Source organism: Exophiala spinifera (assembly GCF_000836115.1).
Source record: "Exophiala spinifera strain CBS 89968 unplaced genomic scaffold supercont1.1, whole genome shotgun sequence".
In the NCBI taxonomy this organism is placed as follows: Eukaryota; Fungi; Ascomycota; class Eurotiomycetes; order Chaetothyriales; family Herpotrichiellaceae; genus Exophiala; species Exophiala spinifera.
In genome coordinates, this window is record NW_015622513.1 from 4,465,064 (window position 1) to 4,490,543 (window position 25,480).

The 25,480-nt window shown below is 52.1% G+C and overlaps 12 protein-coding genes across 12 annotated transcripts; 6 read left to right on the plus strand and 6 right to left on the minus strand.

Annotated features, from left to right (window-relative positions):
• Positions 1-865: 865 nt before the first annotated feature.
• PV08_01635 (uncharacterized protein) lies at positions 866-2,778 on the plus strand (the record flags this gene model as incomplete). The annotated part of the gene is made up of 2 exons (XM_016375996.1): positions 866-1,591; positions 1,642-2,778. 2 exons carry the CDS (start codon positions 866-868, stop codon positions 2,776-2,778), a joined length of 1,863 nt encoding a protein of 620 aa, XP_016241272.1.
• Positions 2,779-3,670: 892 nt separating this feature from the next.
• PV08_01636 (uncharacterized protein) lies at positions 3,671-5,419 on the plus strand (the record flags this gene model as incomplete). The annotated part of the gene is made up of 1 exon (XM_016375997.1): positions 3,671-5,419. The coding sequence occupies one exon, from the start codon at positions 3,671-3,673 to the stop codon at positions 5,417-5,419; it is 1,749 nt and encodes a 582-aa protein (XP_016241273.1).
• Positions 5,420-5,935: 516 nt separating this feature from the next.
• On the minus strand, positions 5,936-6,800 carry PV08_01637 (uncharacterized protein; the record flags this gene model as incomplete). The annotated part of the gene is made up of 2 exons (XM_016375998.1): positions 5,936-6,719; positions 6,775-6,800. The coding sequence occupies 2 exons, from the start codon at positions 6,798-6,800 to the stop codon at positions 5,936-5,938; spliced, it is 810 nt and encodes a 269-aa protein (XP_016241274.1).
• A 1,128-nt stretch (positions 6,801-7,928) lies between these two features.
• PV08_01638 (uncharacterized protein) lies at positions 7,929-8,393 on the minus strand (the record flags this gene model as incomplete). The annotated part of the gene is made up of 1 exon (XM_016375999.1): positions 7,929-8,393. The coding sequence occupies one exon, from the start codon at positions 8,391-8,393 to the stop codon at positions 7,929-7,931; it is 465 nt and encodes a 154-aa protein (XP_016241275.1).
• Positions 8,394-8,420: 27 nt separating this feature from the next.
• On the minus strand, positions 8,421-8,967 carry PV08_01639 (uncharacterized protein; the record flags this gene model as incomplete). Its single annotated transcript, XM_016376000.1, has 2 exons — positions 8,421-8,556; positions 8,606-8,967. 2 exons carry the CDS (start codon positions 8,965-8,967, stop codon positions 8,421-8,423), a joined length of 498 nt encoding a protein of 165 aa, XP_016241276.1.
• A 928-nt stretch (positions 8,968-9,895) lies between these two features.
• PV08_01640 (uncharacterized protein) lies at positions 9,896-11,419 on the minus strand (the record flags this gene model as incomplete). The annotated part of the gene is made up of 1 exon (XM_016376001.1): positions 9,896-11,419. One exon carries the CDS (start codon positions 11,417-11,419, stop codon positions 9,896-9,898), a length of 1,524 nt encoding a protein of 507 aa, XP_016241277.1.
• A 609-nt stretch (positions 11,420-12,028) lies between these two features.
• PV08_01641 (uracil phosphoribosyltransferase) lies at positions 12,029-12,816 on the plus strand (the record flags this gene model as incomplete). Its single annotated transcript, XM_016376002.1, has 3 exons — positions 12,029-12,208; positions 12,281-12,362; positions 12,428-12,816. 3 exons carry the CDS (start codon positions 12,029-12,031, stop codon positions 12,814-12,816), a joined length of 651 nt encoding a protein of 216 aa, XP_016241278.1.
• Positions 12,817-12,879: 63 nt separating this feature from the next.
• PV08_01642 (uncharacterized protein) lies at positions 12,880-13,836 on the minus strand (the record flags this gene model as incomplete). The annotated part of the gene is made up of 1 exon (XM_016376003.1): positions 12,880-13,836. The coding sequence occupies one exon, from the start codon at positions 13,834-13,836 to the stop codon at positions 12,880-12,882; it is 957 nt and encodes a 318-aa protein (XP_016241279.1).
• A 932-nt stretch (positions 13,837-14,768) lies between these two features.
• Positions 14,769-18,395, plus strand: PV08_01643 (uncharacterized protein; the record flags this gene model as incomplete). Its single annotated transcript, XM_016376004.1, has 1 exon — positions 14,769-18,395. One exon carries the CDS (start codon positions 14,769-14,771, stop codon positions 18,393-18,395), a length of 3,627 nt encoding a protein of 1,208 aa, XP_016241280.1.
• A 607-nt stretch (positions 18,396-19,002) lies between these two features.
• PV08_01644 (uncharacterized protein) lies at positions 19,003-19,958 on the minus strand (the record flags this gene model as incomplete). The annotated part of the gene is made up of 3 exons (XM_016376005.1): positions 19,003-19,288; positions 19,357-19,784; positions 19,881-19,958. The coding sequence occupies 3 exons, from the start codon at positions 19,956-19,958 to the stop codon at positions 19,003-19,005; spliced, it is 792 nt and encodes a 263-aa protein (XP_016241281.1).
• A 767-nt stretch (positions 19,959-20,725) lies between these two features.
• On the plus strand, positions 20,726-22,391 carry PV08_01645 (uncharacterized protein; the record flags this gene model as incomplete). The annotated part of the gene is made up of 3 exons (XM_016376006.1): positions 20,726-20,920; positions 20,989-21,132; positions 21,189-22,391. The coding sequence occupies 3 exons, from the start codon at positions 20,726-20,728 to the stop codon at positions 22,389-22,391; spliced, it is 1,542 nt and encodes a 513-aa protein (XP_016241282.1).
• Positions 22,392-23,726: 1,335 nt separating this feature from the next.
• On the plus strand, positions 23,727-25,397 carry PV08_01646 (uncharacterized protein; the record flags this gene model as incomplete). Its single annotated transcript, XM_016376007.1, has 1 exon — positions 23,727-25,397. The coding sequence occupies one exon, from the start codon at positions 23,727-23,729 to the stop codon at positions 25,395-25,397; it is 1,671 nt and encodes a 556-aa protein (XP_016241283.1).
• Between the last annotated feature and the right edge of the window lie 83 nt (positions 25,398-25,480).

The following is a 25,480-nucleotide window of genomic DNA, read 5'->3' on the forward strand; positions in this document are numbered from 1 at the left end:
TACCAGACTTTGTAGTACCTTAGTCCTCGCTGCAGGTTGTAGATAGGAACCCAAGCCATATCATCCAGTCGCACTGCAGTCGACCGGTTGACAGGCTCCTCGGGGTCTTTTTTTCTTGTTTGAGGCCTCACCTAAAGCCGCTGGCTGTTATTTCTGACTCGTCCGGGTTATAAACTTCTGTTTTCTACACCCTTCGAAGCCACGTTCCTGTGGTACGAGGTACGGGCGCATTTGTGTCGAGGGTGGGTCTCTCAGCACAGCCAGTTTCGACGTTGCTTCCTTTGACCTGAACCTGACCTCTTCCTGTCATTCTTCAACTTGTCCATCGATCCCTCAGAGCCTTTCTCTGTCTTGTCTACCAAGTCTGTATATTTATCTGACCGGCAGCGAACCCAGAGGTTCGTTTTCCTCCTCTCCAACCTTCCTCAGGCATCGTCGCACACCCAATGCTCCAACTCTCTACGATGTCTGGGCGGTAGTTCCGGATGCCATTACCATTGCCAGTGCGCAGCCTCTGTTCCAGTTCATCTGTATCGTGGACTTTCTGCAGGGAGTCGCGATCACCGTCACACACGTTTGCTCTGTGTAAGCCAACCGAATTTTTGCCCACTGACTGAAGCGATGCCGCTCCCTACCGCCTCCGGCCCTTACCCAACGCTTCGGGTCATGGGGGAACACAACCATCTCCAGACATGATTGTTTCATTCATTGCAGCTGATACGATTACACAGGACTTCGAACTCTTTACTGTCAAGACAGACCCCAAAACTGCACCCCTATCTGCCGAGCCTACCTATCCCGACTACTTATACATAAAAGGTGGATAACCAAGTGAAAAGAAGACTATATTCTCCTCTTCGAAGCAATGCAAGTATCCAATTTGCTCTCGAATGGAGAGCACAATACTCTCAAAAAGATGGCGCCTGCAAAATCGGTCTCTTTTGAGTTGCTCCTTGATGAAGGCTCAAAGACCAGGGCACGGATCCCGCTCCGAGTGGTACTGAACAATCATGACAGTACAGAGTCCATCATCACCACAGTGAAGAACTTCTATGGCATATACGATGGCCGGGGGGTGAGCTTTGAAGATGCAGTGGGGATCACACTGATTCCTTCGTATGAAAATCTGTCCCCTGAATCCACTGTCTATGTGAGAATTGTGCCAGCACCACAGCAGCCGCTGGGAGCATATCCTCTTCCCAACTATGGCAACGAGAATGGGTATGAGCCTAAGCGGCGACCAAGCCTTGGCGAGCCATTCCAAATGCTTCCGCCTCATATGCGGGAGCAGTCGCATTCTCCTTCAAGGCCTGCATCACGGCTAGCTCGAAAGAGAAGTGTCTCCCCAACACAGTATCGAGGACGCCGTAGTGCCTCACAACAAAAGGGAGGTCCGATCCCCACGGCTAGCCGCGGGTCAAGTGCCAATGGGAGCTTGCATGAAGAAGATGGCTACAGTGATAGCGAGGCAGGGCGCAGCTCAGTCTCTGGCTCCAAGAAAGCGAGAAGCGAGCAATATGTAAGCTCGGAAATCTCTACTGCCAATGTGCTTCAGGATGGAAGACGTGGACAGCCCATTTTCGATAGTTCAGTGAGTATTTCCTCAGTGTTTCATTTCGGCACCTTGCTGACATTTACCAGACTCTACCACTCTTTGTACCTCCCCAAGTCCCTGTCGCCGCTTCACAGTCGTCCATATCACCTCAACGACGATCACTTCCACAAGAAGGCCCCTCGCCCTTCCATCCTCCTGCGCAAAAGCTATACGGCCTGCAACAAGTACCAGTACTGTCCCCACAAAGTTATGGAACAGGTCAAGGCACATACGGCTTTCGCGCGGGTGCCGAGGTCGGCACTCCTGTACCACAACATGGTCACCGCCTGCGAGACAGAACAAATTTGTACCAAGGACATAATGGACGTCCGTCTAATGGAGTGTTGCCAACACCTGATCCAACCGTTGCCAGCTGCATCTCAGATGAAGACGTCGCCCGTACTTTGATTGCGTTGGGTGATGTTTCCAACTATTCTCACGGACGTACCTCGAACTCGACCATAGATGAGACACTCAGTGGTGCTGCCGATGCCGCTTCTTCCACCGGCGCAACAAGCGACAGTGATGAATACAGCGACACAGAAGGAGGGCTACCTAAATACAGGAAATACTTGGACGATGAGGACGAAGATTACGATCAGAGCAGTCCCGCTCGTGAGCAAGACGAGTTCGAGGGTCAGCCCAAAACCAAGAAAATAAAGACAAAAATGCATGATGGGCCGAGCAATGGCTACCGAACTAAACAGAGTTCTTCCTTGAAGAACGGAAAATCCATTAAGATCCGTTCAAACACTTTGCCAAAGATGACGAAACACTCGAGCCAACCGAGTATCAGCAAGATGCCTTCTGCACCTGCTGCTAACCAGGCTCGGAAGCTCTCTACTTCGAGTGTCAGCTTTCAGCACCCGCTAGCTGCAGATGAAGAAGATCTATCTTCCAAGCCTCGTTGCCAGCGATGCCGAAAGAGCAAGAAGGGTTGTGATCGCCAACGCCCTTGCGGTAGATGCAAAGATGCAGGTATTGGGATCGAAGGATGCATCAGTGAAGATGAAGGCAATGGCCGTAAAGGCCGCTATGGGCGCCACATGGGCGTCCCCGTCAAGAAAACATCCGTCGACAATGCGACACTTGATGACCCATCCATGGTTCACCTCGGCGGCCACCACAATGATAATGCTGTTGTCGGTAGCAGCCCCGATAAGAGCAAGAAGAGGAAGAGATAAAGGCACGCTTTCCCATTAAGCATTCCGTACGTGAATTCGGTGGATCGAACAAAAAGAACAGCACGCAGTCAGGTATAGAAGGGGGTTGTCAGGGATTGGATCATTGAGGCCGCAAGGCCCCGTGGGTGGTATCGGGGAAAGACTGAAAACGGTTTGCATTTTATCTGGCTTTACATCTGCGACTGTTTGAGGGTAGAAGGCACGGCTGAGGTGGTTGTTGGCAGGGTAATCGCCGGGGAGAGGTTGCTTACGGTTTCTCTCTTCCAATTTGATATTTTGGTATGATTGCGAGTCGGCGAATTTTGTGGATTTTCTTTTTCCCAAGCAAAGAAAGCTGCCTGGATTCCATAGCGTTCATGAGTGTACGAAGTGAGACAATCATTGATATATTGAAGCTCTTCTGAAACCAGCGACGTGGTGGAGATGACATGCTACGGCTCTGCTCGCTGCTCGCATTATGAGTTGTTCGAGTATAGCCTTGCAGTATTATGTACCTACTCTTCCACTATGTAAGGCTCCGGCTTCTCGGTTTGCGCGGAAGTACATACATCCGAATTAAAGCCGAGAATGAGGGGGAATTTGTCTCCAACAAAAAAAGTTGTGGCAGCGGAAAGGCCTTGTTCTGCTATTGTCAATAGACGCATTTTAGATTCAACGGGGAACGCAGAAGCCTCACATCGTCGCATCTGCCCATTGCGCCGACCATCTTACTCGTATGATCACTTCTTTGCGAGCTCTGCACCTACTCTAGTCTCTGAGACAAGAATCACGCAAAGCGATCCTCTCCGGCACCTCGACCATGTCCTCTACCTCATGACTACCACACTCTTGCCTTTCGCGTTACTAGTCCACATAATCAGACCGCGGCAGTCTTCCCTTTGACCACATCGAAATGTCTGATTCTAAACCTTCAACACCTAAACCTTCCGCGTCCACATCGGGCCCGAAACCCAAACCTCGCGCAGGCATCCAGCGCAAATCGAAAGCCGAACGCGAGGCATTCGCCAGGGAAGAAGCAGAGCGGCAACAGGCGCGCCTCGCTGAAGCGGAGAGGAATGCTGCTGCCGCTGCGCGCGGTGGTCGAGGCGGTCGCGCTGGACGGGGCGGACGCGGAGGCGCAAGTACGCCTGACCGTGGACGAGAACAACCCGTCGGCGGAAACAGCGTCTTTGGCGCAAGCACCGGCATGAGGCCTCAGACTAGCCGTCGTGATGCGCCAGAGGGATATTCGGAAAAATTAGAGGGCCAGAGCACCATCAAACCCGATGAAATCGGCGTCCAGGGGTTGGAAGAAGGAGCCTCGTCACGAGGCGGCGGCGGCGGTGGGGGTGGTGGCTCCGGAGGAGGAAGAGCAGCGAACAGGGACCAGCAATACCAGTACGAGACGATCAGTGACGACGAGGCCGAAGAAGACCGTCAACCCATCGAAACCATCATCTTGTCTAGTGACCAGGATGACTTCGAATACGACGATTCTGAAGATCAGGCCGACACCGACGACGACGGCGACGGCGACGACAAACCCGTCGATTCGAGCCGCAAAGGAAAACAGAAAGAGGAAACCAATCCAGCATTGTCGAAGCTCGAGCTACGACCGATGATGCCACGGACAAATCCAGATCCCGAACGACAGAAAAAAGTCAAGGCGGAGAAGAAATCCCGTGGCGGCGGTGGTGGTGCGCTGAAAAAGCAGGAACCAGATACTCGAGACGTGGATGCGGACGACAGCGCAGGGGATCCAATGGACATTGACGAGCCGGTCGTTGTCAAGGAGCAGCCTTCGAGTCCGGAGATGAGACGGCGTGGGCTCAAGAAACCCGGTGGCAGGGGCAGGGAACCCAAGTTCGCAAACGAGACGATCGAAGAGCGTGCAGAGCGACTCCGGATGATGAGTGACGTGAGGAGGCTGCGGAGGGTTTTCAGGCGGGTCCGAGTCAAGAGTGAAGGCCCAGCAGTCAGTGTTGGCGAGCGCGAAGACAGCAAGCAAACGGACCAGAGTGACGATCCTCCTGAAATTGAGACCAGGCGTGTTCCGAAAGGAGAATTGTTCCTGTTTCAATTACCTCCCCTCACGCCGTTCCTGGTCGACTCGGCCACTGCCGATGATGAGAAACAACCAGAGGTCAAGAAGGAGCCTGGAACGGACGGACAAATGACGGCACCGGCAACGGCGAATCCTACTACTACGGACGGCGACGAGGCCAAGAAAGATGTCACCGACGGCGGCGGCAGTGGAGGTGGTTCGTCAGCTCAGCCGAAGCTACAGATGGACGGAACCCTGACTGCGACGGAACCCACGAGGTTACCGGCCGGATTGGTCGGCAAGTTGCGTCTACACAAGTCGGGCAAAGTCAGTCTCGACTGGGGCGGCGCAGACATGGAGGTGAGATATGGCTCCAGGGTCGATTTTCTGCAGGATGTCGTCATGGTAGAGAGTCGACGCAAGAATCACGACGCAGGCGCTGGCAACGACCAACCTGAAGGCGAGGCCGATGCTGACGCCAGCGGTGACGGTGGTGCCGGTACTTCTCAAGAGAAAGTCAAGCGAGAGGCCGACGACCTCGACGGCACGGCTTACACCCTCGGCCACGTCCGCCAGAAATTGGTCTGTATACCAGACTGGGCCAGATTGTACGATTGAGCATTTGCTAGATCTTACTTTGCTTTGCTTAGATCAGCTCAGCTTAGCTTTTCGAGACAGCGTCCGTCCGTCCATACTTAGGCGTGGCTGCATGGGGGCATTGGGACGAATGTGACCGATAACGAGTATGCAGTTCAGATAAAGAAATAGCCTGCCTGCCTACCTACCTTGACTACCTTTTAGGTCCTTGAGGGTAAATGGGACGGCCATGTCAGTTCTGTAAATAAGAAACCACCATGACAATCCAAATGTCACGAGAGAAAGACACCGGAAAAGAAGAGGGAAGAAAAAATGGACGTCTCAAGTACATATGTAGGTACCTCAATACTAACCTCATCTGAGGACGTTTCGCATTGCATGCTCCCCAGGACTCGCGTACCCACGGCAGGTACTTCAGGTGGCGTAGGTACTCCCTAATGTTCGATCCAGAAGTTACACACCCCCAGATACGGGTAGATACCTATTCTGTGGGCAACTCAGCGACTGTAAAAGAAAAAAGAAATGTTGCATGGCATGTCATGCCAGAATCAGGGGGCTCTGGGTTGAGTTCCAAAAATATCCACCCCGGCTTGCAAGCACCGCCGCCCCTCTCGCGGCTCCAAAAACCTCATGGCCCGGATATGCGTCGGGATTGTACCCCAGCGCGCCAACCACCGTGTCTTCGAGTATAATTCTGAACATCAGGTCTCCCGCGCTCTCACCCATGAGGAAGAGCTTGCTGGGTTTGTTGTTGGGCCAATTGACCGCAATGGCCGTCAACACCCTCTCCCGCACTGCCTGCCAATAGTACCATTCGTCCGGATTGTCGTGCCTCGCGTCGGAGCCCAAACTGAAGTCCATTGAAGTTGGGGATGTCGGATACGGGACGTACCGATATGCGGACGCCAGTTCACAAATTTCGACGCCGAGGACACTGCGGGTGTACAGAACGGTGAGGACGCTGGTGTCCGGCATCTTCAGCAGCTCGTCCAGGCACGAATGTGAATCGAAAGGGTGCCTGCAAATGCCGAACCCGTGGCCGGCGTACACGGCCGCCGGCTCGCGGAAGAGCGGGAGGTGTGGATTGGGATTGTGGAGGAATTTCAATGACAGGTACTCGAAGGCATCCTCGATGTCCTCGCGGTAGAGAGCAGCGAGGTTAGGTGTTGCCGCGAGTGCGGAGGGGACGCCGTGTCCCAGGTGTTCCTCCGCCTCGTGTCGCAGCGAGGAGACCATATCTGCAAGCACCCCGACGTCCGGCGAGGCTGGCAGTCCTTGTGACTTGCGCCGCCGCCGCTCTGCCTGACGAGAAGCGTCTTTGCTTGCGTCCGGAAAGTTGGTGTATGGTGGCCCGCATCAAACGGGTCAATACATACATCTTGAAAGTCTCTGTTGGGACCATGGGATAGTAATATACGTCAGGTGCTTTGATGAATCGAAAGACAGGCGAAGCATCATTTCCAAGTACGCTTCCGAGCCATCGACTTTCGCGATATCTGCGACGGTCCCATTGGCATAAGCCACAGCCACAGTGCTGCCAAGGTCAGAACCACACGTATATACACAGCAATACAAGATGAACCACTTGCCCATAACCGCCTGTGAGGTCCATCCCTATCCCGGTGACATATCCGGAGGCACTGGGGCAGATGGCTGTGGTTGCCGGAGATTCCAGCAGCTGTTGTGCACCGATCACGCTATTGGCTCCCACGAGAGAGGACAGGTCGAGGAGTCCTATGCAGAGTAGTTCCAAGAGCATCGTCGGTGGTTGCGAAAGGTGTGCTATTCAAAACAACTGGACCATGGCTAGGTTGGCGAGGCCGAAGGATGAATGGTTCAATTCTCATAGAAGGAGGGTCAACAGTCTCCTGCAAGTGGGAAAGCTGTCCCTCATCTCAACTGTCGATATGATTAAAAGATATAACCCTGCGGCGAGTCGGCCGGCGCCATGCTGCTTCGTTCTATAGTTTCAGAGAGACGCGCGGATATATATATTCAGCCTCGTCAACGCACCACTACTTCCACCACCACCAAGCCCATCGACACAAATTAACCCCCATCAGAGTTCGATTTCGATTCCCCAAATATCCACAGCAGAGATCCCTCGATTCGGAGCGACATCACCTAACTAGTGTAGTTGCAACAAGATACACAGACAATTCATCTCCGGGTGAAGTTCTAATAAACACCACAGACCACTTCCTCAGCTTTGATTCTAGGTAATCAGGTTGTGACTATAGTGAGCCGGTTCAATCCTATTCACCCATGTAGAACTTAGGATGCCATTCTATTCCTACGAGAAGAATGTCTTTTCGGGCTACTTTATACATTTCAAGGCTACTTATTAATACGATAAACGATCACCTATCGCTTCCAGTGGGTTTCCCCAGTCCGGTTTGACGCCTGACCAAAACTCCTTGTCAGAGATTATACCGTGACAGTCATTTCTAAGAATTCCAGCGGTCAGGAAATCAGCGTGTCCCGTCGCTCCCAACCTCATCCTGGCGCCTGCAGCCGTATAGGTCATGGATTACGACAGATGAAAGCTGGACGCTGCAATCACCACCACCAGTAAGCTGAGTACCCCGAAGTTGAAACCACGTCTAGCAGCGCTGCACTTAACTCCGATATAGGGCTCGTCACCAGACGGAATCTTGAGACTAAGATGACCAGGTGCACAGTTCCTGGCCTTGATGTAGTCATCTTCTGAGATTTTCGGAAAGTCGTCATTGAGCCTGGCCGCTGGAGCTTCGATGTTGTTCTGGACTGCCTGTGCTGTTGCTTCCAGCCCAATAAGCTCATCAGAGAAGCTTGTGTCCCCCCGAACAATAACGTTACGAGTAACTTCTGAAGAACATTTGGTTGCGCTGCACTCGACTTGAGCCTTGGTATTTTCAGGGTCCGATTGATCAATAGCCCATGATATGTAACCGTGTGGACAATTCCAGACATTGGAGAGGGAATTGAAAACCAGCTTGGCGCATCCCTGTTTCATGCCAAGTGTATGCTGTGAATTGCCTGCCTAAGGCCGTGGGGACGGGAGTTCTCTCTTGGATTTAACGACTCCTATAGTGCCTTGAATAGTGCCCAATCCAATCGAGCCAGCAGTGGGTAAAGGCCATTGATCAGGAATACGAGCGAAAGTCTGAGTGTACACACTGTGAACGGTTAGAAAGTATCCTATGATGGGAGTGCCGTAATACTTACACAGGAACTTGGACGGCAGTACCATCCACCATTGAGTTGGCATAGTATGTTGTGACGGGAGAGATTTGGCTGAGGGCCGTGGCTGCCTCTGCCTGTCCCTGACCGGTGACCTGACGCTTGAGATCTGGAATCATATTTGGGTCAAGAACCGGGAGGATTTGTAGCTCTGGTGACGGTGTGACGGTAGCACTTGGTTCCGAATGCGATGCAGACACGGTGACCGGCTCCAGGGTAGTAAGAGCAGACCAGCCATCGGCTTCAAGATTTGAAGGTAGGGCATCGATGGGCATGGGGACAAACCCATGAGCTATGCCTGCGAGAAGAGTGGAAAAGAGGAGCGTTTTGACAAGCGGGACAGACATTTTGGAGGATATCGACAAGAGGTGTGCTTTTTCTCGGTGAGGCTCCTTTCAAACAACAACGTCTTTCAACTTTGTGTGATCTCCTTTGCCTGGGAGGTGTGGTGCAGACCGCGCCGCTGCAGGTAGAAGCTTCTGTAGTAGGTGCAGGAGGCAGTGTGCAATCTTTTGCCAAGGAAATTCAGGCCGACGGCCTTGCTATGAAGGTGGTGAGACGGAGGGCGCTGGCGGCGGCTTTCTCTGATGTGCCTCTCACAGCCTCAACTTGAAGGGGGCTGGTTGACAGGCTTATCGTCGGTGATTTGGGTAAAATGCAGCGTGGGCGATACGGTAATGAGTGAAATGCGATGGAACGAATGGTTGGTCTGGTGTCGGGAAGTTCTCAGTAAATTGCGATGTGGGTAAGAGTATGAAGAGAAGAAGCGATGCAGACGCGTAGAACAGTGAGATAGCAACTTGTTCAAGGCGCATGGGGAAGGAACTGCCCAGACTTTGGATTGGCAGCGGCACAGGCCAATGATTGCGTGGCGGACCCGTTGCATGCAAGAAGTCGAACGTCCGGAGCTGATCGCCAGCTACGGCTGCCATCTGCGTATTTCAGCCGTATCGACCAGTGTCAGGCGGCGGAGAAATGCCGAGAGTGCTGCTAAATCTGCAATGCACCCGCTGTCATGACTTGCTGTACGGGGTACCGTGTACGAGTACCTATAGCGTCGTTTCAGCCAAGCTCCTTTTGTGGAAACATCAGAACCTGTCTAAAAAAAGCTTATGTCACTAGCAGCCTCTGATTAACCTCTTTGGTGCCAACGACAAATTTCCGCCAAACACGAGCGAACTACTGTACCCCGTACAGTATGCACTTGAATCTCCCAGCTGTGGTGCGGTTTGAAGTACTCTGATTTGTGCGGAATGCGAGAACTTTGTCATGGCTTCAACTACAAACAGGAGTTTCAAAGCCAATGGTCCATCCCATACTACCCATTACGATAACCATCAACCCCAGGCCAACGCCAACGCTGGTCAAACCATAAACCCATCCGTGCCTGCGCCGTAGACCGTTGAGCTCAGCAACCCACGTACTAACAGTGGTTAAACACCCACAGAATCCCTCCATGATCCCCTGGAGCACCGCGCAGGCATTCGCACTGGACGCTCCAGCGCCGCTTGCATGCTGCAGATCAAAGGCCATGCCAAGAATGCCTGTCCCAGCGATGTTGACGACGAACGTACCTAGTGGAAATGACGGAACAATGGCGTTCATATGTTTCGATACGTAGTAGCGGAGCAGACAGCCTGGAGGCGCAAAGACCAGAGGAAACACTGCACGGAATCTCCAGTGCACGTGGTCTCCTGGTGGCCAAATCGCCAAAAATACTGCACCGAGCCAGCAACCAAATCCGAGGATGACAACGGCCGGGTCAAGGAGATATCGTGTAAGCCGGACAGGAATAGTAGGCGTCACGGGCTGAAGAAGAAGAGCCAACTGTGCTCCGGTGTTTAATCCTGCCAGAGACAACGCAGGGTGAAGGATCAGAATTGCCGTGAGGGCAAGGAACGAGAAGCCACCATTCCTAGAGTGAATCTTGGTCTCCGAGTGGTAAGCGGACGTAGGTGAAGGTCCCACTAGGTCGTTGGTCAAAGCCAGGAAGCAATCACGGATAAAAGAAGAGAACGAGGTAAAGCTTCCACAAAATCCAGTCGCAAGGCCGATGTAAAGAGGTATTGTCTTCTTGATCTTTCCATGTGCCGCGGCTGAGGCATTGAGATCTGGTGAGCCCCATTCATGTCGAAAAAGGCGTCGATCCTCGGCCAGAAAGCCCATTACAAGTGAGCCCCCAAGGTTTGCCCACAGGACTCGAGAGGTCACTGGTGTATTTGGATATAACGTTATAGCGTTGACCCCTAGTCTTGCCAAGGTGCCTAATAGCGAGAAGAAGACCAAGTACGACAGCGTGACGAATTCGGTGATGAACGGCGACGGCTTGTATGCTTGTGTCTGCAAATCTTTCCCTTGGTCTTCCGGATCTTTTTCTTGCGCTGGTAAGTCGACCGCCGTCTCTTCGTCCGAAGGTCGATCGTCTGCATTGACTGCTCCCACAGTGCTGTCTCGACTCCTTCTTTGCTGATTTTTCGATGAGTTCGTCCTCTGCAGGGCTGCTTCGAGTGAGTCACGTTGTTGCTCAGGTCGAACTGGCGGTGGGATAGTCATCTCTGAAAGCTCCATGTTCTGTCCATCGCCATCTTGTAGTTCGTGTCTTGTTGGTCGATGGATCGTGTCTTCCCATGATGAATGGTGCTGATCTTCTCTGCGAGCTGGCGGTTGTATTATTGTCTCTGTCAGTCCAGGCTCGCCGTCTTCTTCTTCTTCTTCTTCATCCTCCTCGTCTGCTCCAACATGCCTATCGGCCTCAGTCACCTTCGTATAGAAGGAAGGAATATCTGTGTTTGCGGACATTCTCTCGCCCGTCGACCGTTGAGCATGTATGTCATGCTTCCATCAATCTGCCTTGGTAGTTGAGATAAAACAATGGTGGGATTACCGGGAGCAAGATGCTGCTGCATGCCGGGTGCGCACCATCCTCAAGGCGACAATGAGATGCAGGTTGGTTCCCAAACAAAAAGCGGGAAGACAAAGTTTGAGCGCTGCATCGTCCCCGCGGCAGCCGACAGTGACGTTTTATTATTAGGCGAGCGCCCGCGCGCAGGCGACGTGAGAGCCCTTTTAAACTTCGGTGCAGCGACCCACGATTGCAGCGAGTGATGTGCCTGGCCACTGCAGGCATTGGCAGTCAGGCTCACTAGGCTAGCCTCATTATGCCAGCGGCGAGAGCAGTACTCCGTGCGGCCCTACATCGGAACATCGGGGTTTGCCGTGGGTATCGCGCAGGGTGCTGTTATCGCAATTGCAACAAAGGTCAGGTATGCACACAGACACCCCGCCAACAAACCGGTCATAAGTGAGAAAACAGCACGCCTCCAATTTCTACGCTGAGAACCCGTGGATTGTTCTGTTCTCGTATTCCCAGTTCGATATTTTCTGCACCCGGAACAGCAGTCCTTCCATATGGCATCCAATCTACCACCAAACGTCCACATCTCCAAGCACCCTTGCCTACGCGCAAAGTTGTCTCAATTGCGTTCCAAGTCGACCAACGCGCGGGACACCAAGGCACTCGTCCATGAGATAGCCTTACTGCTGGGCACTGAGGCTCTATCGCAGCTCCATCTTGAGCAATCTGGCACGGTGTGTTACAATTGACGGGGTCGCTGCATGATTTTGCCGATCGAGGCGCAGGCTGACCCTGGTATGATATAGGATGAGACACCCATCGGATATGAATATGCTTTCGAAACTATAGATTGCAGCAAGATTACCCTTGTGCCAATTCTTCGGAGTGGTCTAGGCATGGTTGAAGGCGAGTAGCCATCTGTCTGCTTCACCGCGCATGACTGACCTTGGTAGCTGTTCAAACCATTCTTCCTGCACCAGTGTCTGTACACCATCTCGGCCTCTTCCGCGAGAAGTTGACCTTGCAACCTGTCGAGTACTACAACAACCTGCCTCAATCCCAAGCCAAAGTTGCCAAATTGGCCATAATCGTGGATCCAATCATTGCGACCGGTCAGACCTGTGTTGCTGCTATTCAGTCATTGAAAGAATGGGGGGTTGAGAAGATTATTGTGTTGAGTGTGCTAGGCGCAGTTCCTGGTGTGACTACCGCCGCAGAAGAATGGTCGGAAGGGACTGACATTTGGGTGGGAGGCTTGGATGAAGGCTTAACCGACAGAGGCATGATCAAGCCTGGGTTGGGCGACATCGGAGACCGACTCTTCCTGACACTTGGGAAATGATGTTGTCTTCATGGTGGACTCCATGATAGCTGGCATTGCAAAAGCGTTGGAAACGAGAGATTATCACCTCAGACACATGAGCGCTTGATGCCCAAACAACTGCTCAACAGTGCCTTCTTGTTTCAAGAGGTCTCCGAGCCAATGCCTCGCACCATCGAGATCTTTGGCACCGAACTTGACCAGGACGAAACCGCGCACCCTAGCTACCGTCCAAAGAAGTCCTGGTGTTTGCTGTGCTTGGGCGGCATGGGCCACAGGTTCTTGTGTCCAGTTTTTGGCTCCAATCCGAGGCTGGTTTGCGAACTCTTTCACGAGGAACTCTGCAAGACTCTCCAAGCGTGTTCCATATACAATGAGAGTGCCGAATATGGCCATGTTGTCTGCCTTGTCCACCAAGCCCATGCCTCCAAGACCATCCTCATGAAGGATGACGGCGTCTCGAATCAAAAGTCGTCCCCTCGACCGTCCGTCAAACTCTCTCACTTCATTTCTGCCTTTCCAGCTCCACAACGTCCAGCTCTCCCCAAGTGCTCGTCGGCCTTCGCTGACCCAGTCAAGCATAAGTAGGCTGCTGGTCCCATCAGGCTCAACATAGAATGTTTGCTTCTGCTCATAGACACTTTCTGCAAATGGCTGTGTTGGGTCGGGCAAATAGCACAGGGCGGCCTGAGGGCCTATCTTGACATCCAAGGTCTGTTTACTGACCACCGACCTATGTGGAGCTTTGAACAGCTTGGTACTGCCTTGAGTAAGTAGTACAAGACGCGTAGCTTTTTGTAGCTCGACCTTCAGGTTGACCTGATCCCCTCCCACCAACCCTCCTCCGTATGTGAGAAGAAAGGCAATTGTCACGTGCCTATCATCGCCCGAGCTGTGCGGCTCTGGAGCAATAAGCTTCAGAGGATATTGATATTTGAAGACTTGTAGCGCCTGTCTACCAGGGGGCAATAGCGAAAGGACAATCTCGCCAGCTCCAGCGACGGAGGTGGATGGCGCGAATGGTGACTGTGGTAGCGACATGCCTTGCGCTCGATTGTGGGAAGCCGTTGTTAGCAAGGCCGATCCTGCATATTGCGAGTCTTTGCGGAGGCTAGTCGTAACTATAGTCTCTGTTACCGATCTCGAGCCTAGAGGTCGTGTTTGTTGTTAATGACATACACTAGTTACGCAGATAGATACCTGCAGATATCGAGACCTTGTGTCATAAAATCCCATGCGAACTCGCGTGGGTCATTCTCACCCCCACATCTGCCGCTTTAAGCGGGTAGTTCATCCCCCCTTGGGTACCGTTAGATCTACAGTACCACGGTTATGGTCCCATGGTTCCAGAGTGCCGGGGGGTGACTACCTCTTTGCGCGTTGAATCAGTGCTATTGTCAAGGAACCCATGCGTGAAATGTACGTAGACAAAGCAATAGAGGCATCTTGGATACTAAGGCCCCTCCCAGATGTAGATATACCTCTATCTTGCAGGGGCTTGATTTTTGACTCGTCGCGGCGTCCTCGATGGCCCTTCAATGAGACTCGAGGGCAGGGTATACAGCATCAGGTGCGTGGTGATGTGCTCCGGGCACAAATATTTAATCCAAGGTCACTGAGTGTCACTAACTAGCACAGGCAATGAGTGCCCAGGTGGGGTACCTTCCCGGCTCCTCTCTAATTGTGAATTGTTCCCTTAGGTAGTTTTGAAATTCCCACTCCACTCCGTCTGTCCTTCGCGTCGAGCGCGTCCTTTGCTCAAGAGGCGTGTTGACTCTCTTCAAACCCATACAACGGCATTCATTCGACAACAGCAAGTTGCCTGCGCACAAGGACTATTGTCGGCCCCTGATACTTCGTAGTTCCTGCAACAATTCATTCCTACGAATTGAGTCCAACTTCCCACACTAGGGCGACCGCGCCTGCACCTCAATTAACGCAATCCGGCGCGCACAGTCGAAATTCGACTCATCATGGAGATTGACTCCAGCGCCCCGAATGGCGCAGAAGAATCACGCCGCAAATCCGGTCGAGTAACTCGACGACCAGAACTTTTCTCCCAAGAACACCAGCAGAGCAACCCTGTCCTGAACGGATCAAGCAAACGAAAAAGACCTGCCGATAATGAAGGCGCAGACCTGGATGAAGATGATCAGGAAGAAGACTCAGAAGAGTCTGATGCTGATGAAAGTGAAGATGAGCCAGACGAAGAAGAATTGAAAGAGCGGCGACGGGTACAGAGAAGCAAAGTAGCAACGAAGCCCGCGGCCAAGAGGGCGAAGAGAGCAGACAGTTCTGGCACAACACTGGCAATGCGCCCTGCGAAAGGTGCAAGGGCGGCCGGGGGTAAAGCTGCCAAAGCCCAAACGGCGCGCTCTCGACCGAGCCAGGCGCATCTACAAGGGCTGTACGCCGAGGTCTTTGGTAAAGGGCGATCGCCAGAGGACGCCGCTTCTTCATGGTTCCAGTCTGTGCAAAGTGATAGTGTCACTGGCATCCGAGACTTGATCAACTTTGTCCTGCAATGTATTGGTTGTGATTCCAGAATTGAATCCCAAGACGTCGAAGATCTGGATTCTGTCCCAACCAAACTCGGAGATGTGCTGCAAGAATACGAGGCGCAAAAATCGCCCGACTACCCTCTGATCTCCAAGCAGAAACAGTATGCCGGCTTTCAAACGGTTCTGGAAGAATTTTTCAAAGCCATCATCAAAGCACTGCACGCATCCTCTTTATTCTATGAGCAACCCGAAGTCTATGACAACATTCATGTGTGGATTGCAACCATGTCGGGCGCCAACTACAAATCTTTCAGACACACTGCAACGATTATATCTCTATCAATGAGCACTGCACTGTGCGAGGTTGCGAAAGAGCTACAAGAGACCATGGCGTCACTGAAAACGCAAATGGACGCCGAAAAGAAGAAAAGGAGCGTGAACAAGGCTCGTGTCCAGACCATTGAAGCAAGCCAAAAGGAAACAGAGCAGAAATTAGAAGCAATTGACGCCCAACTGCGAGATGCTTTCGACACAGTGTACGTTCACCGCTATCGAGACATCGAGGAGAAGATCCGAGCACCATGTGTCGCAGCATTAGGGAACTGGATTGTACTCTACCGCAAAATGTTTCTCGAGGGCCAGTTCCTGAGGTACCTTGGATGGGTCTTGAACGATACCAGCTCTCCTACTAGATTGGAGGATGTCAAACAGTTGAAAATTCTATTCAAGAACAAGAAGAACATTGCGGCGTTGCGAGCCTTCACAGACAGATTTCGGCCTCGATTAGTAGAGATGGGTGCAAGAGATGCCGACATCAGCGTAAGAGTGGAAGCCATCGAGTTGCTCGATAGGCTACGAGACGCTGAATTGTTAGAGCCGGACAACATCGACACTATAGGCCGCCTCATTTTCGACAGCGAGCCACGTATACGAAGAGCTGTTGCAAAATTCTTTGTCTCCAACATTGAAGACCTATACGGTCTTAGCACGGAGGAGTTCGACGAAGCGCAATACCATGCGGCTTTACCAGATGACGATGATGTGGAGGAGTATACGGTACCAACTCGCTCATGGATCAAGTTCAAGTGTCTAGGATCGATTCTTGCCGGCTATGACAACGACGAAGAGTCTTTAGACGGCAAGGCCGATAGGTCTCTACCTCTCGATCTTGCGGTGGATTCGAGATATACTCTTGCCACTCAAGCTATATATCCGCACATGAAAGAGCTCCATCATTGGGAATCTCTGGCAGGCTATCTTCTTTACGATCACTCTTCCATTTCCGCTTCCGATGAGGGGGAGGATATGAATATTCAAGTCCAGCAGGCGTACCAGCTCAGCCCCGGCGAAGACATAATCCTTCTAGATGTCCTCAACGCTTCAGTCAAGCAGTACCTATCGTCAATTCTTGAGCCTCCGACGAATCGACGTGCGAATGCCACAAAGGATCAAATCCGCGAAAAGCAAGAATCGGCTGCCCAAAGCCTTACGCAAATCCTGCCTCAACTCCTAAGCAAGTTTGGTGCCACTCCGCAAGCCGCGTCCTCGATTCTTCGCATCGAACAACTACTCGACATTGGCCTGATAAATGATCTTCAGTCCGGCGAGGCCACCTACTCGGCGATCCTGGATGACATTACCAAACAATTTACATCTCACTCGGATAAAAAGGTCCTGGCCGCCGCTAGTGTGGCACTTCGTAACGCACGCAGCTTCGAGCAGTCTAAAGAGGTGGTAGACTCTAAAGTCCAAGAGATCTGGGCCGAGTCTGTGACCATGATCACCGACCTTCTGCGTGGAAAAGACGTCGAGAAGCGAGGGACGCTGGACAAGCAGTCACTCGCTGCGATGGTAAACAGCATGACCCGTCTGACAGAGTTAGCTGGCGTCTATGACTGCTCAGCACCCATGGAGACTAAGCTACCAGTGCCGGGTGGACGCAAACAGAAAGGCAAATCGGACCAGAGTATGGACTCGTTGCTCTCTTTATTGTTACGTCTACTTAGACGAGGCGAGCCAGACGAAGATACTACATGGGTCTTCAATGAGCTGGAGGACCAGTTGTGCACCGCGTTGGTCGAACTTTTCTCGCGCTATTTTCGGTGGAAGATGGTGGCTCTGAAGAATGCTATCGCAACTAACAACACGACGTTGCTGTCTACCTCTAATCTGACGGGGCTTGCAATGACACGAACTACATTCGTAGATAACCTCGAAGCGGTGATCAGTCTGCGCACCCCATTGGACAGTGTGAGATGCGCTGCCATCGTCAACATCCTGGAGTTGTTCGCCCTGTTCACCACAATACGAAACATGCACCCTGAGAAAGGGGAACTCGATGAAACGATTGCCCGTAATCTGAGGAGTCTCGTCACGGTCGTGCCCTCGGAGATTGTCAAGGAGGTCATGACTACCCACGAGCGTATGGAGAGAAATTTTGCCAAAAGAACAAAACGCAAGATTGAGACAGGCCGTGAGAAGACGAACAGAGCAGGGGCAAGGGCGGATGAAGATGACGAGGATATTGAGAAACCGCCTGAGGACTCGGACGAAGAAGAGGAACCGGAGAGCGACCTCGACGATGAAGACGAGGAGGATGAAGCTGCCGCAGGCCGAGGAGGCAAGAGAGCAAAGAGGCAAGCTGCCTTGCTTGCGGAGCAGGGACTCTGTGAATTGACGAGCAAGATCATATTTGCCATTGTTGGTGGTGCGATCAAGGATGACAGCGTCAAGAGGAGGGTGCTGTTGAATCGCACGAAGCTGGGCAAGAACTATGCCGCTCTTGTCGCGTACTTGGATGACAAGAAGCAACCCAGGGCGAAGGGAAAGAAGGTTGCTGTTCCTGCTGGTCCAAAGACCGCACAGCAGCAACAGAATCAGAAGAAGGCCGCTGTAAGTGCGGAGATGGTGCTCGATGACGATGATATCGAGGATAGTGTGATGGATGAGGAAGAGGAGCAGCATCGGCGTGATCTTGCGGAGGATGACCTTGATGGCCAGGATGCTCGGGACCACGGCGAAGCTCATGATGATGATGTTGATGACGATGACGGTGTCCCTGGAGGTGAGGTCGAGGAGGACGATGTAATGGGTGACTGATCCGATTCTCTATGCCGCGAGTGCTGGCATTGATTGTGTCGGACGAGATCCTTTATTGTCTGGCCTGGATCGTATGTTGATGATGGGACTTTTTGTTTCACAGTATCAGACCCGGTACTGTAGCACTACGTTTACTTGTTCTTGAGGTCGAGAATCTCATGAAGGTACAACCTCTCAATGCATGTGTGGACTCTTTTTCTGATCCATGCAGAGCATTTTTTATTGAAGCTGTCTTTTGTTTTGTGTTATCTTCTTTTCATCTTGCCTCGCCAAAGAAGCCTTTTTTGTTCTCCAGATTTTCCACTTTTCTGCACTACTACCTGAACGTGCTCGGAGACACAGTTCTGGGGTTGCAGTAAATAACATCATCCAAGATACTCTGAGCTATTGTACAGCATGTACGATATCATGCAGAAGACCACTCCCCCGGTTTTGTTCAAATGCAAGCGCCCGTATGTATGCGTAGCTATCTCGAATGTCCAAATGCTGCGTTCATGGGTTCCACCATATCAACCCCCTGCCTGGCGTAGGCCGAACAGGAAAATTGTGAAAGCCAGGCAGGAGGATCAATGACATTGACGCATTGCGTCATGCTGTGTCTTTTCTTTTACTCTGGCTTTGCACGGCTTTTTGGTCTGCCGCCACTCTTGACACGACGAGCTTCTGGGCGTTGAATGTGGTGGGTAGGAATCCACTCCTCGTTGTATGCCTTTGCACCGGTAGACACTGCTGGGCCTTCGTTGTCAGATTGAACCGAGACAACCTCGGCCTTCTTGACTGTCTTCCTGGTGGCTGGCTTGCGCTTCTGCGGGAAGTATGGGGCGACCCAGATGGTGTAGAAGAAATAGCCAACACCGAGAGTACAGGCGAGTAGGAAAATGTACAGGAACAGACTGGAAAGACATGTTTAGTTCTTGATCGATCCCAAAGTGCGCAAAAAGAAAACCCAACGAAGACTCACATTTGTGGATCGAAAATGCTCGCATCTGGCTCAACCACAGAGACAGTGCCATTGAAGGCCTGCAGAGTGTAGAATGTATTGTGCGAGCTCACGACAGCAGCCAGGTTGAGTCGAAGATCCTGCGGGTGCATGTTGGTCTGGAATTTGTACGGGAGACTCTCCTTCTCGCCAGGGCTGATTTCGACAGCATATTGGGCGGTGGTCAGGTTTCGAACGATGCGAGGGTTTGCGACGTCAGGAGTCCACAGACTGCCACCGACGAATTGAATGGTGACTGGGTCTGGCTCCTCGTTCATGAAGGAAAGGATAGCTTCGCTGGGCTTGCCATTGACCAGCTTGATACCAAAAATCTCGGCATCGGGAAAGCTGGCTTCGACGGTCACAGCGAGGGTCGGGCTGGTTGAAGGGTCCTCGATTTCCTCATCGACCTACAACAGAACGTCAGCTGCATGGTTCTTTTCTTTTGTGTGTATGTGTGCGTGCGCGATGCGCTGGCCGGGACGTGGGCTGGGGTATTGGCTCACGCTGTCGGGGGCCTGGGAGAAAACCCCGGCGGCTTGAAAGCCAAAAAGGAGGAGAGCCAGATCCAAGAAGCGAACCATGATGGAGATGCGTGTCCAGAAAGAGAAGATAAAAGGATTGTACGTGGAGCGTGTGAGGTGGAAAAGGACAGACAGTTTGTAGCTAACTGAACTGAAAATGAGGTAACGATATTGGAGAACTGTTCTTTTCCCCCCAGTCAAGCACGCAGAACACGCAGGTGGTGGTGGGCTGCAGTAACATCGGGACACGGACGTGGCTGGGCTCACGGGTGCACTGTGATTACCTGGGTAGCCTGGTGAGCCAGGGCTAGGGCACTAACAGCTGGTGTGAGGCTGGACCAGGCTAGTTAAGGTAGCTAGTAGGCTACTAGTCAGTTGCAGGGTCGTCAGAGCCTTAAGCGACAGAGATTCACAGCCTACAGGGCTCGCTGATCCACTTGCGTTAAGTGCATGACGCCCGTAGACCACTTCTTTCAGAGGCTGCTTTGCCGCTGATACCGCCCGAAAGCTCCCCCGATAGGCATGCCCAGTCAGCCTGCTTAGCACCGATCTGGCGGCCCAACAGCGAATCGTTTTGCGCCCCGACGCGCTATCTGCAGCCAGAGCGAAACGCTACCAAACCTTACGCGTTCCCCAGAATCCCATCGTCTTTTTCTCACAAAAAAAAGTACTTTGTATCTGCGCCATGCGCCACCTGCAGCACACCCGTATTTCCTGCATTGACCTCACCGCCAACATTATTTTAATCCTTTCATTCTCCTTTTCCAAACAACCTCTTGGTGCTCCCTGACCCCTTCAAACACGCTTCGATATCTTCAATGCCCGACATGGCGCGCTACGATCCGTTTTCACCTACGTTCGACCATCCTCTTCTCAATTCCAGCCCGGACTACGGTTCTCGACATGGTTTTCGACCCAGTCGTGCCATCGGGGAGATAGGCTTAGTAGACCCTCAAATGTCTTTTAGGGAGCGAAATAAACGTCTGAGAAGCCTTGACGATGAAAAGAATCAACTAATAGAGGTATACACGCACTCATTTGTGCTTCTCAAATGTCTTCTGGCTGCCGGATCACTAATTCCGCAACGCAGGATCTGTTGTATCAACTCGAAACCACCCAAAACCAGCTCGATCGCCTACAACTGGACCACAGCCGAGAAGTTGCCTATAACAGAGATAACCAAATTCGAGAATCCTCTTTAAATGAACAAATACTTCAAGTGAAGAAGATTATGGTGGGTTTGATACAAGAGAGTGGTGAAGCGACGATTTTTTTTGACCAGTCCTTTAGGATCGGAATCCCTTCATCACCGTTCTGATCGATGGCGATAATATACTATTCACGAAAGAGTTATTGTACAAGGGTGAAAGAGGCGGGAGGGAGGCCGCAAATCTCATTTTTGACATGGTTCACACGTTCGCGACCAACAATCTCCATCACCTCGACTCACCCAAGATTATCGTACGAATCTATGCCGATGTTAGGTCCATGTCTGAGACACTTGTGAGGTGCAAAATTATTGAACGTCCTCTGATGTTTGAGGAATTTGTTCGTGGCCTCAACAGCGCTCATCCGCTCTTTGACTTCATTGATGCAGGAGCGAGACCTAATGCCACCAAAGAAAAGCTCAGCGGACAATTCCAGACAAGCTTGTATGACTGTCACTGTCATCAGGTTATATTAGGATGCTCCAGTGACGGCCACTATGCGTCTTTGCTCGAAGATACGACCAAAGATAGCACGGTACTGGATCACATCACCCTATTGGAGAGCATTCCATTTGAGAAAACCCTTGCCGCAGTGAAAGATCGATTCAAAACCATCAAGTTTGACAACGTATTCCGCACAACAAAGCTTTGCAACTCACAGGCTTTGCCGAAAGGTCCATTGCAAGCGGTCACTGCAACATTGCCAGCACTTTCACGTGTCGAGTCCAATACCACGAATGGGACGGCGTCAAGCTCAAGCACTCCAGCGATGACCTGGGCCAGTCTTACAGCCCAGCCTGCCCCCGCCGCAGCTGTTCCTGCACCGAAGGCAGGCAGCACCCGGACGTCCACGCCGACCTCGTTGAAAAGCCCAGAACCGATCAGCGCCGCAGCGTCTAGTGGAAAAGTCATCGATCGTAATCGTCTAGGCCAGAGAATCGACAAGGTCGACTCCACCATACCGAACTATGAGATCCAGAGAATCAAAAAACTCAAGCTGTGCAATATTTACTATCTTCAAGGCCCGGAGTATTGCACTTCAAACAACTGCTCACATTCTCATACGTATCCTTTGTCTAAAGGAGAGCGCAATGTGTTACGCGAGGTTGCACGAATGACGCCATGCTATTATAAGATGGAGTGCTCCGACCCAGATTGTATTTATGGACACCGGTGCCCGCAAAACGATCCAAACCGACAAGATTGCTGGTATGGCGATAAATGCAGATTTATCGGATTTGGTCATGGGATAGATACCAGAGTGGTCAAGACCACGAAGGTATAGGTTGAATATGAATTGACCAGGCTTGGTCGTACCAAACTTCGTACAGTTGGAGTCTCGTTCGACCCGATTCGCTGCTGCTGTGAAAGAGATCAACACACAAATTCTCTAGGAGAAGTGCTATTTGGGAGTCAGGAGTGTACATTCGTTGGGGTTTTCATGATATCGCAAAGTGCGAAGAAGCGCGCCGGGAGAAGTAATTTCAGAGATACCCATGGACTGAGAGATTTCTCTTTTTTTCCGACCTATCGCGGGATGGATAGGGAACTTGATTATCGAGCAAACAATGAAGTTCACTGCTTCTACGCCTTCATTCGTATACTGTCAAGGGTGCCAGTGTTTCGTTTCACTGCTGGCCGCTGCGTCAGGTGTTCTGTTATCTCTTCTGTCTGTTCCAATCTCTTGATAGAGCGCCAACTATGGCTGGTATTTCCAAGGTCTCACTCCCGAATTCGCCAGGCCAGCATCACGTCATGTCAACTTGCACGCGACTAAATTCCAAGATGCCGGAGGATGTTGACGTTGACTTGGCCCGCCTCTGTAAGATGAACGACATCGAAATGGGTCGGCCAGCGTGGCTTGATATCATCTACAGTCTTATTAGCGGAAGGACAACATCATCATGGTCTATACATCCTGTGGTGCGTACGAGCTTCGAGACTCTCAATGTCCATTCGGGGCTAGCTCTTGCCCGCATCCATAGGTAAGGTCGTCAGGTCTTCACGTCTGAGGTGTGGTGAGGAGAAGAAGACAGCTGGTCGAGGGTGAAATTCGGATCCGGAGGAATTGATGAGAGGTGGACAGAACTCTGGACTCTGCCGGATGGATTGTGAGAAATAAGACAGGTACAATTTGCGAGTGCTACTTGAGAAGTGCCAATCTAAGCCGACACCGTATTCTTTTGTTCTCGATGTCCCCGGGTTATTTACGAAGAGAAGCGAGGCCGCGGAGACCCCGGGGGTTCTACCCCGGACAGGGCCAATTGCGAGTATCGTCAGACCACTCGCAGTGGATCTCTCCCATTTAATGTTGTAGGGGTGATGTTCATAACCGAGGTAATGTACAGCATACTCAGCCAACCCTCTCCCTGCTCTGACCATGGAGCGACTCTACGGGCGATTTGCGGCCCTAGGGTCATCCTGAGGATGAACTCAAAACACTCTACTCTTGCATGACTCGATTGTTCGATTCAATATCATCCCTGATACATGGATCTTTGCACAATTTCGTGAAGAAGCAAACCATAAAATCCCCTTTCCCTGTCTCTGAGTCTCTCTGCCTCTAGTGCTCCACTTGCCGCATCCATTGAGACTGTGTCTACATCCTACGCTGAGCAATATGCCTTACAGCTCGCCTTATCCGCCGCTGGACATCCCCAAGCAAAACATCTTGTCGTATCTGTTTCCTCCTCACAAGCCTCTATCCACAAAACCATTATGGATAGACTCGAGAGATCCGACCATTTCTCTGTCACAGGCGCAAATGCTGTTATGGATCAGACGATTCGCCGTCGGCCTTGACAAGCTCGGCGTCAAGGAACAACAGGCGGTCATGGTCCTTACCCCCAACACGCTATATGTACCAGCTATATATCTCGCGAGTGCCGGTTCCAAACGCTACTTCACAGGTGCCAACCCAATCTACACGGTCAGCGAGGTGGCGCATCAAATGAAGGCCATTGAGGCCGCCGTGGTCCTCATCCACCCTTCACTGCTGGAGACTGGCGTGGCAGCAGCAAGCCAAGCCAACATTCCCAAAGACCGACTGTTCATTTTCTCTGAAACGGAATCATCTCCACAGCACGGCGTCCAGGACTGGCGGTCGATGCTGGCCTCGGAAGCCGAAGCTGAGTCCTGGCAATGGGACGCTCTGGAAGGTGAAGCGTCGGTGAAAACGATAGCGGCGATCAACTTCTCCAGCGGCACTACCGGACTGCCGAAAGGCGTGTGTATCACGCATCACAACCTCATCTCCAACGCGGCACAGTGCATCTTTACCAGGTTCGAAGGGACTCCCTATTCCGCGGACAACCCAGGCCCTGAGCGCTGGCTCGCCTTCCTCCCACTATACCACGCCTACTCGCAGCTCTGGACGATCAACATCGCCTGCAGACTCCAAGTGCCCGTGTACGTCATGGGCAAGTTTGTGTTCGAAGACTTCCTCGCATGCATCCAACGGTACAAGATCACAACGCTGCAGCTGGTGCCGCCTGTGCTAGTGATGCTGAGCAAACGGCCCGAAACCTCCAAGTACGACATCAGCAGCCTGAGAAACATCATGTGCGGCGCCGCTCCGCTCAAGGCCGAACTGCAGAACGAACTCACGCGACGGTTCGGTGTGGTGATTGTCCAGGGATGGGGCATGACAGAGACGACGTGTGCCGGCATCATGATGCCGGGAATGACACAGGACTCCACGGGGAGTATAGGTCACCTCCTCCCCAACACGGAGGCGAAACTGGCTGACGACGACGGGAATGAGGTTGTCAAGGAGGGCGAGCCGGGCGAGCTGTGGCTCAGGGGTCCCCAGATGCTCCTGGGCTATTGGAGGAACGAGCAGGCGACGAAGGAGAGCAAGACGGAAGACGGATGGTTCAAGACAGGCGACGTCGCAGTGTGCAGAGAAGGAGGGAAGTGGTGGATCGTGGACCGCAAGAAGGAACTCATCAAGGTCAATGGACTCCAGGTCGCCCCGGCCGAATTGGAGGCCGTGCTGTTGGAGCACCCTGACATCGCCGACGCCGCCGCCGTCGGCATCACGGTCCACGACGAGGAACTGCCCAGGGCATACGTCGTTCTTCAGGAACGCGCCAAGGGGAAAGTCACGGAGGACGATATCAAGAAGTTCGTCGCGAACAAAGTGGCCAAACATAAGAGGTTGGAAGGCGGTGTCAAGTTTATTGACGAGGTGCCCAAGCTCGCGAGTGGAAAGATTGTGAGAAAGTTGATGAAGGAATGGGCTAAACGTGATGCGAAGGAGGTAGAAGGTCAAGTTAAAGCTCGGTTGTAGGGGGAGAGAGAGATATATATATAGGTGTATATAGGAATACATAGATACATATAAACCTTACTCTCCGGGAATTTTGTCTGGTT